The 13809-nt window shown below is 42.4% G+C and overlaps 1 protein-coding gene across 2 annotated transcripts in view; it reads right to left on the bottom strand.

Annotated features, from left to right (window-relative positions):
* Positions 1–2358: 2358 nt before the first annotated feature.
* HECTD4 (HECT domain E3 ubiquitin protein ligase 4) overlaps positions 2359–13809 on the bottom strand; it is a 76472-nt gene continuing 65021 nt past the window's right edge. For both annotated transcript variants that reach the window (XM_075718423.1, XM_075718424.1), the window contains exons 63-76: positions 13414–13637; positions 13169–13320; positions 12855–12961; positions 11824–11947; positions 10840–11030; positions 10064–10210; positions 8762–8881; positions 8466–8621; positions 6425–6528; positions 5260–5481; positions 4638–4804; positions 3967–4162; positions 2979–3201; positions 2359–2495 (exon numbers count right to left, since the gene is read on the bottom strand). In XM_075718423.1, the coding sequence (XP_075574538.1) occupies positions 2359–2495; positions 2979–3201; positions 3967–4162; positions 4638–4804; positions 5260–5481; positions 6425–6528; positions 8466–8621; positions 8762–8881; positions 10064–10210; positions 10840–11030; positions 11824–11947; positions 12855–12961; positions 13169–13320; positions 13414–13637 (2270 nt within the window). The remainder of the gene's footprint in view (positions 2496–2978; positions 3202–3966; positions 4163–4637; positions 4805–5259; positions 5482–6424; positions 6529–8465; positions 8622–8761; positions 8882–10063; positions 10211–10839; positions 11031–11823; positions 11948–12854; positions 12962–13168; positions 13321–13413; positions 13638–13809) is intronic.

Below are 13809 nucleotides of genomic sequence, written 5' to 3'. Positions count from 1 at the left end.
AGGTGTAAACAGCAGTGACTAAAAGTTTGTTATTCGTAATCATAAATAATTAATTGTAATAAATATGTATCAAGTAACTTTACAGCACACTTTTCAGGGCCAAGACGCAGATATGTTCCACTCAAATGTGCTCTCTGGAAGGAGACAACAGACATTAGCAGCAGTTTCTTACTGAGAGCTGTAACCACAGCCTTGGAAAACGCTGGCATACCGAGTTCCTGAACCCTGCGAGTGAGGTATTTGACTGCACTGCACGTCCACCCAACGCATTAAGGGCTTGAAATGGGCAACTGAAACCCCAATACAAACCCACGATCCAATCGCTAGAAAGAAACCCCAAATGTATCGTTGTCAGCAACAACGGTTCTGCCATGAAATTCAACTGACCTTCTTCACGTTTCCTCGCGGCACCTGTTTGGGAACGCGCGTGCCGGATGGGAACAAACCGGCTCCAAGCCGTTCCTTCTGCTTAGTTTTCCCCTTGGTCTGTGTAAACTCCACGTGTGTTTGCGCTTACTCCGCATGATTTCTCAGCTACATATATGCTTCTACCAGGAAATGGACAAGGTTCAAGAGTAAATATTCTTCCTACGTGTATCTGTTCCTTTGAAAGGGCAATATGCAATAGAAGGGTAACACAGCTTTCCTAACCACAGGATTTGGAGACTCCGTATGCCAACAACTATCTCTACAACTGTTGCACGCACGTTTTTCCATTCGCTCACAGAAGAACAAGAATATACACACTTGTTTAGGCTTTTCTCTCTTACTCACATCTTCCAAATACCACACACTCATAATTCCCAATATTCACAATAATATACAATAAATACATCTTTTTCAATTCCCATTACAGCTGACAAGCCAAATTAGTGTATGCCGTCTGCTAAAGAGACATATAATACCGACCCTACAGTACAGTTACACGCCGTCGTAGACCTTTCGTGTGGTTGATGCGCGCCAAGTACGTCGGAAGGAAAATAACAAACTCATCGCTCAGTACTGGCACGCGCAGGTAGCACCGAGCCGAGCAGCACAGCAGCGACCTCAGCGTGTTCTCTTCGGTTCTTTAGCACGCAGGTAACTCCCCCTCGTGCCGGCCTCTAAGCGATTAACAAAGCAACGCCGCACTTGTAAATGCACCCAGTGCAGGGCAACCGCTTTGATACGAGTAAAGGAAGATGCACGTGTTGATGTGTTGTTTGGAAACCACCCCAGAATGTATTTCACAAGATACAAAAGTTAAACTTGGAGAATTGTTCTCTCTCCATAGCCTGCTATTATCTTTCCATAGAAAATAGAAGCTTTATCTTCAAATGTGTAACTTTGTGCCTTCCCCCCACCTCATTCTCCTTGTGGGTGTCACATTTCTAGGATAACTTGCTCTTAGATCAAAGATCATTTTTGAGTACAAAAATGATGAGTTCCAGGTGTTTAACCACACAGTGATTATTCTGAAAGCTTGTTCGGAAATGGGATAAAGTCACAGATTGAAAGCTCGAACTGTGGTATCTCACACCACACAGAGAGAAGCCATTTTGTTTCTGCTAATATTTTAATTACAATAAATTATTTTGTTACTAAGCAGAGCAGACATTCAAGAACATCTAGGGCAAGAACCCAACTGAATTACGGCCCCTTCACAGTTCTTTCAATTATAAATCTTCCTAATCAAAAGCATCCAGCTGAAGCCCCAAATTAACTGTGCCAGCTACCCATGTGCTTGCTTATAGTTTAAAAAGTTACAAGAAGATGGCGGAAACGTAAACATGCAGTTTGGCAGCGTATTTTCTGCTCTAAAACTCAAGCAAGTGCTAGAAATTCTGCACGACCTCTGCCTGCGACAGAAGAGGTACCGTGCTCTGTTCCTGCAAGTCTCCAGCAGCTACTCCCTCCCCATACCTGATTCTTGCCATTTTTGTACTCAAAAATATTTTGGGGGAGAGTGATCTACGAGCCTTCACCGAGCCTTCACCTCCAAGTGCTCCTAAACTCAGCACGCCCTCACTTTTGTTGTGTCTGCATGGGTAATATCATTCTAAATTACAAAATTAGAAATGTACATGTTTAAAGGTTTTTCAAAATTAAATTATACACAAACTGGTCTTTACTAAACTATCCTACAAATATTCCACAAACAAGGCAGCAAAATAACCAGTCCACCACAAAGTCTACAAATACAAAATGTAAGTCTTCCAGTAATTATTGTAACGGGAACAAAAGGTCAGAAAATAAATCAACCTCCAGCTCGTCACACAGTGTTACAGGAGGTATTTTTATGTGAATCGAAGGGTTTCCAACGTTAGCAGAGCCGTGAAACAACCCGAACAGTCACCTCTAGGCATGCCCTTCTCCCACTCAGCCGCTGAGCGGATCCTCCCGGTAGTGTATGGCGTACCGGAGCTTTTCCAGCATTATGTCCAGCGAGGAGTACTGAGGAAGTTTGATCATGAACATGCACGTTTCGACACGGATGTACCGGGAGTCTGGAGAACCTGCAGAAGCAGCACCAGAAGGGGTCTGAACACACCCTCCACACTCCACCTTATTCTCCGTAATTGTTCTCATCCTTCCCCCACACCCCTTACTAAGAAGCATCAAAACAATAAAATTCCTGCCTGTAACATGCCTCTTGAGCCTTAAATACTGCTGTGCTTCTCAGTCGGTCCTCAGGCTGGTATTTTTCTGACAGTCCAATCATTTTAGAAGCATGAGACAAATACTATGCAAAACCTCTTACTGTCTCTAGAGGGCAGTGTTTTAAGTACTTAAAGTTTATTTTAAATTTTATTTTTCACACGGTTTAAAACCAAGTTCGTTCTCTTCTTATTTACAGCCATAACTACCCACCTCTCTTCTGCCAGTCTTCATGCATTAAGTACACTTTTAAATTAAAAAGAAAAGGGGAACAGAAAGCTAGAACCACAACGCAAGCAGAACTGAGTTTCTTTGCTTTAGGAGACAGAGGGCAAACATACCTGCAGCTCCGTCGGGGGGGGCTATTTTCATGGGGTACGGCGGGACGTGGGCAGTATCGGGGCCTCCGTCTTTGCAAGGACAGGTGAAGGGGATTCGTTCCTGGTTACAGGCAAACTTTATGAACTTGCAGAGCTCCTCCTGAGTGAACATCTCTAACGCGCTCCAGAAAAACTCGATGTGCTGATCGGTTTCCATCAAGCCCACCTGGTACATGGTGTGTGCCTAAGAGAAAAGAAAGCAAGACGTCCACTGCTGCTTTCACCTCCCTTTGTAAGTCTTCCCCACTTACGCTTTAAGAGGATAGAAGGGGACAGTAACTACACCTCTCTCCCCAAGTTCTCCTGCCTTTTCAAAATCATTAGGAAATCCAGCCATGGTAGAGACCACCAGGTTCTCGCAACAGGCTTGTCTCAGTGTGTCTCCCCTGCAGTGCAGGTAGTGTACGTTACTTTTTTGTTTAATATGCAGGGCTGGGGCAGTTCAGCATTGCTGCTGTTCAAGGAAAACACAAAACAACGCTAACACCCATGGTTGAGAATATTCTACAACTTCTGTCACAAGAGAACACTTCTTTTTATGGCATAATTCTTATGAAAGAAAGTATTTAGGACCAGAAGTTGCCTGTTACAGAAGTTATTTGCAATTCAAAATAGGGGCAATGCCTCTTTCTGCCCTTAGCCCAAGTGGCAAATATTAAATAAAGCTCAATAAAATGGAGATAGATTTAAAATTTGATGTTAAAAAGTAAATTCATTATTCCTCTCTGGAACAAGCCCCACTCCTATTTATTTCCTGAATCCTGTGAAATCTTAAAAAACTTCCCTGGGGGCAAAGGGGGGTGTCCAAGTACAGGCCAGTGTTCCACGAGGACTGTCCTGGCTATACCACGAGCAGAAGATTCCCCCCTAACACCTTTCATGTGGGAGGGTCCTCTCGTCCACCTGTCAGAGAGGTAAATTTTGCCAAAGCAGCTGCAGTTCTTCACACCTTGAGAAACTCCAGGTTAATGTACGGAAGCCCACATGTCCTCAGCTCCATCTCTAGAGGGGTCAGCGTAGTCAGAAGCTGCAGGGGAATGATAGACCCCAGCCCAGCACGCACTGCGGTCATGCACTCCGGAGTCTGCAGCTCCCGCATCCTCAAGCTCCGGATTGCTGTGGCATACACATCCTTGTTCTCCCACCTGCAAGGGCAGAGATTTAGGACAAAAAAGGAGCGCGTATAAGAGCCCTCTTGCCCTACCCCAGACAGTTACATACAGAAGGGTTTTACGGGGAGATTCTGCTTTTGAATAATCGAGAGTCAACATTAAGCTACTTGGATTCTGGTGCTTCCCAATTTAATTCCGCTTTCCTCAGCTTCCTCCTCTTCTCTCACACTTGCCCATTTCTCACAAGCCTCCTAACTGTGGGTGTTTACTGAAGCCAGCAAACAGCTCGTAAGCACCGCTCCTCAGCTGTCTATTTCTTATGGAACAAAAGGCAGTAAATAGTGATTCCAAGTTCCTGCCAACAAATGTAAAGCTTTCCCAGATCATTCCAGCCTTCAGCTTGCTACAAAAGCATCTCTGGAGAGCCTGGCGCTTGGAAAATTATTCCAGAGATGCTTCTTTCCCATGTAACCCAGTGCAACATCCTGCCAAGGCGGCTGTTACTCACCCCACTGGAATGTGCCTGCCTCTGGGACAAAGCTCCACTTCTTCCCCCGTCATGGTCAGGTAGGTGAATTTGCAGCACGGCTTGTTAGGACAGTCAGGGCTCTCTGTTGCCAGATGCTGAGAAGCAATTTCTGCACACAGAGCTTCCAGTTCTGTCTCATCGTTGATCTGTCATGAAACACAAGAATAGTATCTGATGGCCAGCATATCATACTGTGTTATTCTTGTGACTCATTTAAGGTATCACCACAATGCACAAAGTGCACTCATTCTATCATCTGGAGACATCATGGACAGTGAAAGCCAGTAATTGCTTTGGTGGGTTATCTTCTGGTTTAGCACTGCCAAGTTCCAGTAAACGTTTCAGAAACCCTAATTCCACTGTGCCTGGCAGCAGAGGAGACTGAGCAGCTCTTCCAAGCCATCAGGATGCAAAATCCTGCACCCATAAGATGAGTCAAAACACTTCACAACCCTGCTCACGTAAAAAACCATCTGCTAGACAATGAAGCCAGCCATTGCCATTTAGGGCAGGCAGTAAAGTTAGCTGCTACTAGAACAACATGCTTATGGGGGGAACCCTAAAAAAAAAAGGGAATGTGGGGGGTGAAAGAGTTACTTACGTTTTCAAATTTTTTGACGTAGTTGTAGGTGAGGATGTCAGCTTCCTGGAGATCAACGTCAGGATCCAGTGGCTCTCCTACCAGGGTCTTCCAGAAGGAGGGCAGGAGGTCAAGTGGCAGAGGAACATCTGCTCGAATTGCAATACCCAAGAGCTGCCCAAAGAAATGGAATAACTGCTCCTCCGCGTAGGTTATAGGGCTAGGCGTCAAAATGTACTTCCCCTTTAGGAAAAAAAAAAAAACAGAATAGAGCACACAAGCCAGTATTTAACAATTGATGCATACCCTGCAGGTCCACAAGTTAACAGGCTTGTGAAAATACTGACTTGAACACAATGAATACTGCTTAGTTGGTTACAAAAGGATTTACTCCAGAGCGGTGGCATGGAGTCGGTATTACACAATGATACTATATCACATTACCTTATAATTTAATGATCAAGCCCCACTTTTACAAGCTCTGTTAATCAGCGTTCACAAGACTTTTCTGTATGTCTGTTATCAGTTCGATATCTAAGCCATTCGGTTGTGGGAGGTTTCTGAAATACAGTCTGGATATGCAAAGCCAGGTTTGCTACGTAGCTGGTCTTGCAGGCAATGAGCCGTTTTCCTACCTTGTGAATACTCCTAGGAAGGAGCTATACCTCAACTACTGTAACTTCTTTGGGCCATAAGCTTTATCTTGTTTCTACAATACATCTACTGCACAAAACAGGAGGACACTAAATATGCATTAAATAGCACGGATGGAGCATCTTACTCTACTACCAATGCGACTGACTTTCCTGGTGACATTCCTGGAGCAATACCAGCAGAATAAGACTTCACTAGTTTGGGATGGACAATCTCTAAATCAGACAACTGAACCACATTCACTCTAAGTGAACTTCGACCAGGAGTCTTAATTCTGCTACATTTTGCAGTTTTGACTACCTGGTTACTTCTTCAAGTACCTGCAATGCCCTTTGAAGTGCAACAGGGGATTCATCAACAGCCATTTGCAGTTTTATGAGGCATGTGAGACCTATCTGGTTAGATACGCTAACAGGGGTCATCGATCTGAAGCTTCTCTCTCTATTGCTAGCCGAATGTGTTCTACTCCTGTTCAAACACATGCATTCAGAAAGAGAAAAGCAACTTCATTTCTTGCATTGAGGTATCACACCTTATTCTTATTGACTGCAGAGCTTGGGCACAGCAGGAGAAGGGAGAGCGAGGAGCTCTGTAACTCTTTACAAACTTGCCAAAGGAAGTGACGGAAAGATCCACCTGAAAAAGAAACGTGGAAAGAAAAATAATGAAATGCCCTCTGAGGCTTGTTACCACTACCTTTTAATCCAGAATTTGCCGTTCTCCTCAAAATCACGTTTCATGCCTTAGATTACACCTCTCTGACCGCACAGACACGGGCTTAAACAAGGGCGAGGTAGATGCTGGCTGTGTCAGCCTACTATTCACATGCAAGTCCACATTTAAATAGTTTAATTACATGCAAAAAGTATTCATTGAATTGCTTCCTGCTGAATTCTTAAGTGCTTTGTCTTCCAGCACTCTATGTGTAAGACTAGCACAAACATGTGTTACACCGGTTGGCCTGCAAATGGAATTTGTTACTTGATTAGAAGATGAATGGTGCTGTCTTCATACAACCGAGCATTTCCACAGCTAAAAGCAGTGAGGCAATGCATCAGAAATCATTACAGATGCTGAGTTGTGGACGTAACATTTCTCTCTTTATAGATACTGTCACTAACCACCACAGACCTTAAAAAGAAAAGAATTCCCCTTGAGAGAAGGCATCAAGGAACCCTTTGTTCAGCTAATAGATGCACACTGACAAGAATTTTCCTTACACAATTTGATAGATGACACTAGTTGGTAATATGGGAAGTATTTGGGGCTTTTCTTCTCTAACTCCAAATACCCCCATGAATCTCCAAAAAGGACCTATTACAATTGGTACACAGACACTGCATTAATTTAGATAGCAGTGATCAATTTTCTTCTTTGACACACAGCTGGTATTTGCCTTGATACCCTATCAATTATTCAACAGATCTGCAAAGCAAGATTTAAACAAGAGCCGAGAAAATCAAGTCTCTTTCTGGAGTACATGCAACCCACGTAGCATCCAAGGGAGCCAGCACCCCCAAAAGAAGTCAATATCCAAATGAGGCTGGACAGCATCCACACAGACCTCACAAATTAAAATACAGTGTCAAGAGAAGAGAAGGCATAATAAGCTTGTTTAATAAAGTAAGATTATTGCTTAACACTTTCTGTTGAAAAGCAGTAGTCCTATGTCATGAGGAGTCTGTCTCTGTACTGGTTAGATGAAGTCAGGGCAGTTAACTGTCTGTTCCTTTGAGGTTCATTCTTTTAAGCCGTCACATGAAAATTATTAAAATGATTACAAAAAAATACTGTATGTCTCCCCACAAAAATGAACAAGATGCAATTTTAATACTATTTACTGCAAAAATTAAGGACAGTTTTTAAAGCAACAAAGCCCTTACCAAACTTGCCATCTCTTCAGCTTGGCTGGGACAAGCTGAAGTTCATACTTCTGATGTCAAGTTGAAAACAATTCTCAAAACCACCTCACTTGGGCATGACCATTTTTAATTGCTAACGCTTGCATATTCCTTGACAGCTATGTTTGATAACGTATCCTATACTAGTATTTAACGGTATCTTTATCTATTGGCTATACAATCTCACATTGCTTTAACAATAAAAACCACAGTAGCATTACCCAGGTCATTACTAACAAGAAAGTAGTTAAATAAAATAAAATAAAAAAAAAAAAAACCCAAAACAAAACCCACAAAACTTCATTATCAGCACAGTCTGGGTTTACCAGGCCGAGCATCAAAGCAACCTGAAGAGATATTCTTACTAAAAAATATCCCCATGCTTCAAACAACTTATCACTTTATTTACTTTCTCTAGTTAGCAAAATTGCACACCCAGGCACTCATACTTCCTGCTGTATTAACTAAAATATGAAAAGTAACCATCTGGCTTGCTTAATTCTTGGAAGCTTCATTCTTTTCCATCTGCAGGACTACAAACACCACAAAAGTAAGGCTGTTCCTTAAAGTTCACGAGCCATACTGTGCTGAAAACTTGGATTCCACCTGGAATAAGTTCTCACAATTGTACCTGATGTCACCCATGCTGGTAACTCCGTAATCCCGACTTACTTGTTCCATGAACCTCCTCCCCTGTGAACCGAATGTTGAAAGCATACGTAGGGTCTCCACCACTGGCAAGTTTAACACAGAGCTGTGAGGATGGCACACAGGCTAGCTGTCTTGCTGCCTGACAGAAATAGGAATTTTCTGAAGAACGGATCTCCCCTGTTTAAAAACAAAAGAAAAAAAAAATCCCCATACTCAGAGTATTTCGCATTAATAAGCATCTGAGCTTAGTTAAAAACAGATCTGACTTGTTGCAATGGATTAAAATGAATTTTGAAAAGGATAAGTGTTTCCCATACCTCCAACTATTTCCAAGGGATCCAGGGTGATTTCTGGGGCTGCGTGATCAGCAGTTCTTTGGACAGTGGCATTCAGCACTCTGTTCATTACAGTTACCTTTGTGTCATAAAAGATTAAGCCTAAATAAAGAAACACATATTTCAGTATAGTTAATCTACCCTTTACAGTCTTATTTTCTGAAATTCTCTAATGGACAACAGTAGAGTAATAATTCCATCTGTACTGGGTAGGTAAGATATGTCTAATCCACCTCTTCAATTTTTTTTTTTTCCTTTAAAAAAAAGTATTTGTTACTAATGTTTACTGGAAGAAGCGCATTGGGTTAGAACACTGATGAACACAACTCTAATGTGATATAAATAGATCCTAGCAACTCCACCAGAATCTCTGTAAATCAGAAACGCTTTGCCAAATAGCTTTTCAGAAATCTGAGATGTTTTGACAGTAATGCTAGAGGCAAGAAAACATGATAAAAAATAGGGCTGTCACATTGCACCATAAATACGGGCTCTATAAAGACAAATCTCTGAACATTCCTCACTTCCCCATACTGGGTTCGCAAGTTTTTGTTTTTGTTTTTGTTTTTTTTCCTAGCTGGACCAGTATAAAAGCCTACTTACACATTGATGCCTTTGGTGAATTCTGTATCATCTTCTTCAGAAGAAAACAAGTTTGGGAAATGTAATGACCTAAATCTTGGTTTTGTTTGTTGTCTAATGAAGGCTTGTAAAAGCTACTTAAAATACTGACGCACGGTAAGCATTTTCTTGATCTCTCTAATTTTACAACTTCAATGACAAGGGTGTCAACATGTCCTGGCACTTTCACCTGATCTGCTGCTTGTTGACTAACAAAGAATTTTAATTTACAGGTACCCCCAAGAAGATAAAGGCACATTTGAAGGCCACCCACAGGCAGAAAAGATGGGCCAACTCCCTCCATGGTCAAGAAAGGTGCACAGTGCCTATTAACTACTTGCAAAAATAATCCCCCTCGCCTTTAAAAAACAAACCAGGAAAAAGAAAAAACTCCCACACTGAGAAGTGTCCTTGTGTTAATGCCGGTTTTTGGCTGTCACCTCAGACAGACTGTGTGCCAGCTTATCGGGCTGAGAATGAAGCCAGTAAGCGTTTGTTAGCACACTGAAACCACTCACTATCTCGCTTTCCCTCTCCCTCCCGTGTTCTCCTTTCTGTCACATGTATACACGCATTAAAATCTTCTGCAAAATATACTAAGAAATTCAGTGTGGTGCATAACACACCCTTTCAAGCAACAACCACATTCCCTGAGAAACTGACCTTTGGCCTCTTGCAGTAACGCAGCAATACTATTAGCGTACATCTCAGTCTGCCGAAGCTCCACCAACGGCAAGAAGAATGTCTCCAACGTTGTATTGAGAGACTGGAGCAGTGCAAACCGTAGGCGTAGACTTTCAATGGGAACATCTGAGGTGGGAAACATCCGGTCAGAGAGATAAAGAGATTCCCTACCTACTGCAAAGTCCACCTTCCCAGCAGATTCAGTCCAGGAGCTACACAGGCTTCCTTCTAAAGCAGCCCCTCCTGATCCCTGCACCTCAACAAGAGGGCTGAAGATGCAAGAACAGCCATGATCCGTGACGTTCCTGGGTCTTGCATCTCTGGGTGTCTGAGTCCAGTATCTTTCATCATCACTGAATGTGCATTATCTGGAGACCCTCTTAAAGGAACTTAGTGCTTAGAACAGGATTTAGGTGACTGAAGTCTGCCTAGGCCTAGAATTGAAATCCAACCCTCCTTCCCCAAAAGCTAAACTCACCAGATACCTTCCTGCTCCAGCTGGATCTAGGAGGTATGCTCGGAGAGCAGAGAACAGTTGCAGTGCATTTCTAACAGCGCTGCCAAAGGCACCGCGGTGCCCAAGCACACCCAAGGAGAGAGAAGACCCAAGCTCAGTGTTCCCCTCGGCCCACAGAGGCTCCAGGCTGCAACCTCCAAAGGAACGTCCCAACTACCTGGGGGACAGCCAGGTCGTTCAGAAGCACTACCCAGCTCTTCCACTGAAGAAAGCCTCTATGCAAACAATCTATACGTACTCAAAAGACAGGAAATTCTGGGATCTGCTGCATCAGCTGGATCCAAATAAACTTCATGAGGATGGAGTCGTGCTGGTGTAATTGCAAGGTGACGACAAAGCCTGTTAATGTACTGGACAAGGGCTACATCCATTTCCAGTGTCCATTTCCGGGACGCTTTTTGAGCGTGTCTGGCATCAATGCAGGCACACCTGAAATGCAAAAAACGTAAGACTTGTTGAAACTAAGTGCAATACTGCATACTAAGAGCATGTTGAGCGCAATGCCAGGTAGCTTGTTCTACTTCTGTCCCCTTTTCTTAAGCAGAGGTGTATCATTACAAAAATTCCAGTTTGAGAATAGGAACTCATTTATCACCTACCTTGCCTCACTGTTATTAAATAATAAGGAAAAAAAAAGGAACTGCCTATTAAGCTTACTTATTGCACTATCTTCTTTACGCTCTGAAGCGGATATAGGCGAAGGAGATGTGACAATCAGCTTGTGGCTTGACGCAGGGAGATAAGGAGGATTCATTTAAGGGACTTTCTTCCTGTACAATATTAACAAGGAAGTAACTGTTCCCTCTTCTACATTACTACTGACCCAGTAACAGCACTGCCACTTTAAACAACTACCCAGTGCACAGAATAGAAATCTGTTGTGGAAGGAAACCAGAGACAGCCAGATGGATTTACTATTCTCATCAGGCCAATTTATTATACAGTTTGGAAGCTATAGAGAACAGTATGGCGTATGACTTTGTTAGCTATGGTGTGTACAAGAAAGTCAGCAACCTGCATTCTGACAGCATAGTGACTCTTTTAAAGCGTGCTTTAAGAAAACCAACAATTTTCTCTACAGGCCTTGCAGCCATGGATAGAAGTTTGTGTGTTACTAACACACTGGTAAAAGCTACTTGGAGTAGGAACACTTGAGATCAAGTTTTTTTAAGTGAGTACAACTCATCAGTATCACCTTTACAAAAAGATTTGCAAAATTTACCTTTCAAAATGCAGATCATATCCACAGGACAGAATAGCTCGCCACACACTACGGATATCCTGTTTAGACCGGTCAACCACAAATCTGTGAAATCCATCCAGCGTCAAATACTTTTCCTCAGGAACTGACAGCAAAGATACAACCATCAAATAGTTAATGACTTACTATAAAGTCTACACACCACACAGGAAAACAGTCAGTGTATGAGGTGGCTACCTGCCAGCTTTCTCCTGGTTCTACACATCCCACCATGGCTTGTTTCTTGAGGTAGTTTTAAACATCATGCTATTCAGGTCCAATGTGGCCTTCAGTAAACAGCACTCATTCTTTCCTCTCAAGGACACAAATCCCCCAGCTGCCCTCTGGAATAGCTCCACCAATGTATCTAACCAGGTATCAAGGATCCATACTTGGATGAATGCTGAAATGCTGAAATTCCCCTCTTCTGAACTAAGCTGGCATTTCCTACAGTGAAGAGCAGAGTCCAAGCTCACATCTATTCACTCTTCCACCTGACTAGAGAAAGAAATATCAAGCAAGACCCTGGAACTAACCCCTGTCATGGCATGCCTGTGCCGTCTCCTCCATGGATAGACTAGTTGTGAGGCATGTGAAGCTTCTCTTTTGTCCAATTTCCCTCTTGTAACTTAATAATTTTCCTATGTAAGTTGAGAAACACGATTTAAAAGCACCTAGTTCAACCCCATGACATCCTAATCCCCCACTGTACAAAAAAAGCCTTGAAACTATACCTCTTGGGAAGTCAGTTCTCTACCCAATGTATTCACATTCACGCACACTGTTGCGTGAATTGCATGAGCATGGTTTGCTCTCACTGACATTGATGAGTCCAGATTTACAGATATAAAAATAAAAGCAGCATTTTAAATCACAATTTAAAAACATTAAGTTAGCCTCATTAAAAACAAAGACAAACCAAATCTATCATGACATCATACAAGCATGCCAATAAAAAAGTGTATTTCTTTTCTACCATGTAATACTATAGAAAAATTCTATACAGCTATTACCTTCCTGTTTCTTTGTGGGAGATTTTTCAGGGTCCTTCTCTTCAGGTTTGCTCTTCTCAGGAGACTTTGGCTTTACGGTAGGTTTCTTCTCACTTAAGGCTGTTCGGCTAAGGGACAAAGTGAATGTTAGGAGGAAAGTTTTCTTTCCTCTGTTCAAGGAACCAAAATGTTCCTTGAGGGTCTTTTATAATCTCAAAGTCACATTTCCCTCTTCCAATCCATACATGGAAATACAGAGGGAGGGGGAATAAAAATCTGGATTCCTAAAGAGAAATCAAGTATTTTGCAACTGTCAAAAGGCTGAAGACACCAACCTGACACTATTGAGCATAGACTTTTCCTTTGTAGGTGGTTTAGTAACTGGGCGCTTGGTGCTCACAACTTTCACTGGATGCTGTTCTTTGCCTGCCTTGTTGTACTTGCTCTTGTCAAATTTCGGCTTGGGCACACCATATTTCCTTAAAATCTTCCAAACATAGAAAGGGAATAATTACAAGTTACACAAGTTAAACTTTCAAGTTACACAAAAAGATGCTAAAAATAGTTTTCAAAGCACTACCTGAGTAAGCTGGTCCTCTAGCACCTTCTTTGGAGGGCGGACATTTGTGAAGAACACATGAAGAAGGTTTCCAGGAGTCTGAGAATTTATCTGTTCTTTACTAAGATAGATATCAGCAACCTTAATGGGTTTCGCTGGAGTTAGGCTCAGCATTTGCTCAGAATGGATGCAGCTTTTAAATATTTCTGTGAGGACTTCCCGAGCACCAGGGACCAGTTTCTCACCTAATTTAAAAAAAAAAAAGTACAAAATACCACGACAATTGTTTAGAATTTGAAATGTGAAAAAACATTTTGCATTCAGCTAAAATACTGTATCACATGCCACTTGCTCCAAGAGAGAAAATCACTCAGGAAAATTCTACTAGCAGACCTGACCTTTCTGCACTCTAATACC

This window comes from Pelecanus crispus, chromosome 11 (assembly GCF_030463565.1).
Source record: "Pelecanus crispus isolate bPelCri1 chromosome 11, bPelCri1.pri, whole genome shotgun sequence".
NCBI lineage: Eukaryota > Metazoa > Chordata > Aves > Pelecaniformes > Pelecanidae > Pelecanus > Pelecanus crispus.
The sequence above is the reverse complement of the archived record's forward strand: the minus strand, read 5'-3'. Positions and strand labels throughout refer to the sequence as shown.